Genomic DNA, 3355 nt, shown 5'->3' with positions numbered 1-3355 from the left:
GAAAATACGTCAGTATTGTACGTTTTAGTGCCTGTAAAAACGTAAGTAAATGTACGTTTTATAGTACCACATTTTATGTAAAATACATACGAATTATCATGAGATCAAGTAGGTTTCAACGACGAATTGCAGTCAGGTCGAGACCCCGATGAGGATGACGAGCATGCAGATGAGCTTCCCTGAGACGGTTTCTGACAGTTTGTGCAGAAATTCTTTGGTTATGCAAACCGATTGTTGCAGCAGCTGTCCGGGTGGCTGGTCTCAGACGATCTTGGAGGTGAAGATGCTGGATGTGGAGGTCCTGGGCTGGTGTGGTTACACGTGGTCTGCGGTTGTGAGGCCGGTTGGATGTACTGCCAAATTCTCTGAAACGCCTTTGGAGACGGCTTATGGTAGAGAAAAGAACATTAAATTCACGGGCAACAGCTCTGGTGGACATTCCTGCAGTCAGCATGCCAATTGCACGCTCCCTCAAAACTTGCGACATCTGTGGCATTGTGCTGTGTGATAAAACTGCACATTTTAGAGTGGCCTTTTATTGTGGCCAGCCTAAGGCACACCTATGCAATAATCATGCTGTCTAATCAGCATCTTGATATGCCACACCTGTGAGGTGGATGGATTATCTCGGCAAAGGAGAAGTGCTCACTAACACAGATTTAGACAGATTTGTGAACAATATTTGAGAGAAATAGGCCTTTTGTGTACATAGAAAAAGTCTTAGATCTTTGAGTTCAGCTCCTGAAAAATGGGGGCAAAAACAAAAGTGTTGCGTTTATAATTTTGTTCAGTGTATATTTATATATCTTATATATCTTTTGTTGCCTACAGACCCCAGTAGTTGCTCACTTCTCCATTTTGTCATCCATCTATCCATTCCACTGTTTTTATCTTTATAAGAGACATATACATATATATACATTTATAAACACACAATTTATTCTCACTTAATTAGGCGGCGCTAGAATTTTAGGTCAATAGATGACCTAATTACACCTTCCAAAATTTGAAACTTCTAATAAACAACCAAATGCTCATTGCTATGCTTCTTGAATAAGAATCATATCTCTCTAGCTGCAGGAGACTTACCTTTTCCATTTCCATGAAGTCTTCATCTAATTTAGTTCCCTCTGCCCCTCCGACCTTCTCACTAACTCTCTGCAGAATAAGACAGGACAGTTTTAGGTTTTGTAATTAGTTCTGAATTTTGTCCAGAATAATACATTTTTGTAAATTCTTTTCCCTTTTCCTTCGAATTTTCCACGGACCCCTTAGCTTAAAAACATAAACATAACATCCTGTCTCTGGACCACAAATTTAGCCCAAACACATCTTAAACTTGTACACTGATGCAATATGCTGCATTAAAACAAAAACAAACAAACAAACAATAAATAAATAAATGAGAAAAATCTGAAACTGAGGTTTGAAATCTTTCAATCATATAAGGTCATTGTAGAATATCCAGGAGAATTTATTCATAAGAAACATCTTTCATTATTTGGAGTCTGCTTATGTCAGTTATCTAATACAGTGGATCCCAACACTTCCCCTGGACTACCCTTATGACTACACAAGGGACTGATTTTTATATTCAAGTTTTTAAATTCTGTTAGTGTCCACTAAACATTTCTACCTGTAAACCTAAAGAAATTGTATTGTTCACAATTCTGTAATTTGGAGTCAACAGTCAATATTCAAGTCAACTGGTTATGGGTCTAGATCAAATCCAAAGTTAAGACTCAACTTAAAGTCTCAGACTCAAGTTTCCATCTCTGCAACAAAATATATTTTAAGGCAGAAAAGAAACTGAGTTCTAACGGAACAATATAGTACTTATAAGGTGGTATGTACTGGTTGTCAGCAATATGAGCTACCATTAATACAGAGCAAAACAATATTTTGTGTACGGGGCACTACATGTGATTAATATAGTAATTGCTAAAAATAGCACCTCAGCAGAAAGCTAATTTGACACATTAGTAATCCACTAATCCAAGTTGATGCTAAAAATAAACAATATTTAATTATATCTAGCTGTATCTTTTAATTAAGTCAGTTATTTAATACTTCTGCTGTACTTTGCTATTGGAAATAAAACCATTATCAATGCAGTACTTTATTCCAGAGCATTAAACATTCAAACATTTTCTTTCTGAAGACGTTGTACTTCTACAAATACACCAAGTTAAAGACTTGCCGTGTCTGCCAAAGGTTTGTCTGTGCCACAGGCTTTACTCAAAGTTACAAACCTAATCAGAACACCTTCTTGCTCAAGATTGAGCTGTCACTGTGTTAAGAAGATTTGAGGGCAAAGATACTAAGACATCCCAAGGGACTGGAAGAACGTGGCTGCCAAGTATTATATGGTGAGAATAACTCAAAATTAGCCAATTTCATACAGAGACTCCAATTTAGGAATATCTTCAATACCAATGAGATACTACACGTCTTATTGTAATAAAAATACTTAGTATTACAAAGAATCATACGAATGAGGGGATTCTGATAAAGTAAACTATATAGAATGAGAGAGAGAAAAAAAAAAATGAGTCAAACATGCTTAAAAGGCAAGACTGACTGATTTCATTAAGTCTGGTTAGCTGAAGTTGATGTCTTAAAGGTCCCATATTTTACACTTTTCTGGAGTTTTATTTTAGGTTTTGATGTCCTTAAGAATATATATTTGCAGTATAAGTACCAAAAACCATCTCAATATATTTTTACAGCTCCTTTCTCAGGAGCTCTGCTGAGAACAGGTCGATTTTGGAGAACAGGTCGACGTCATAGCGCTAACTGGAGGCAGCAAAACAAAGGGGAAACTGGAGGCGGCCCATTCAAACCAGCGCAGGTTCGGCTACACAAGGAGCTTAAATATCATCTTGTTGTTGTGATGTTGGGTGCCAGAATCAAAAGGGTCTGGCTGCAGCCTGGCGCTTGCACTCTCAGACGTGCATTCTCAGGCTTGCAATCTCAGACACTTGCACTTCCGCTAGCGACGTCACTTGCAGTCTTTTTTTATTTTATATTTTGTTCTATTTATTGATTACTTTTTGTTTGAATCTCTCAACATTTTACAACAGTAGCCAGATGGTGAAGACAAGACAAAAGAAACTAAATTACAATGTCACTTGCAATCGCCACTTGCACTCTCCGTTACCTGTGACGTCACTTGCAGTCGACACAAATCATGCGTGTTGCCAATGGAGACAAGACGCTGTGGTGGTGATTTAATGATTAAAACTAATTTAGTACCGTAACCTACAGGGTCCTGCAAGTAAAAGACAAGACCCGCAAATCCGTGGCCACAGAACAGCAGAATATGAACGCAATGCACAAAGTCTCTCGTTAAGCG

The 3355-nt window shown here is 37.8% G+C and overlaps 1 protein-coding gene across 1 annotated transcript in view; it reads right to left on the bottom strand.

Annotated features, from left to right (window-relative positions):
- LOC107695241 (endophilin-A1-like) overlaps window positions 1–3355 on the bottom strand; it is a 37724-nt gene that overhangs the window by 9408 nt on the left and 24961 nt on the right. The window contains exon 3 of the mRNA XM_016495053.1: window positions 1090–1158. Within this exon, the coding sequence (XP_016350539.1) occupies window positions 1090–1158 (69 nt within the window). The remainder of the gene's footprint in view (window positions 1–1089; window positions 1159–3355) is intronic.

Source organism: Sinocyclocheilus anshuiensis, unplaced genomic scaffold, assembly GCF_001515605.1.
Source record: "Sinocyclocheilus anshuiensis isolate Anshui unplaced genomic scaffold, SAMN03320099.WGS_v1.1 scaffold517, whole genome shotgun sequence".
Classification (NCBI taxonomy): Eukaryota; Metazoa; Chordata; class Actinopteri; order Cypriniformes; family Cyprinidae; genus Sinocyclocheilus; species Sinocyclocheilus anshuiensis.
Note: the sequence above shows the minus strand (reverse complement) of the source record. Positions and strands in the feature narration are given on the sequence as shown.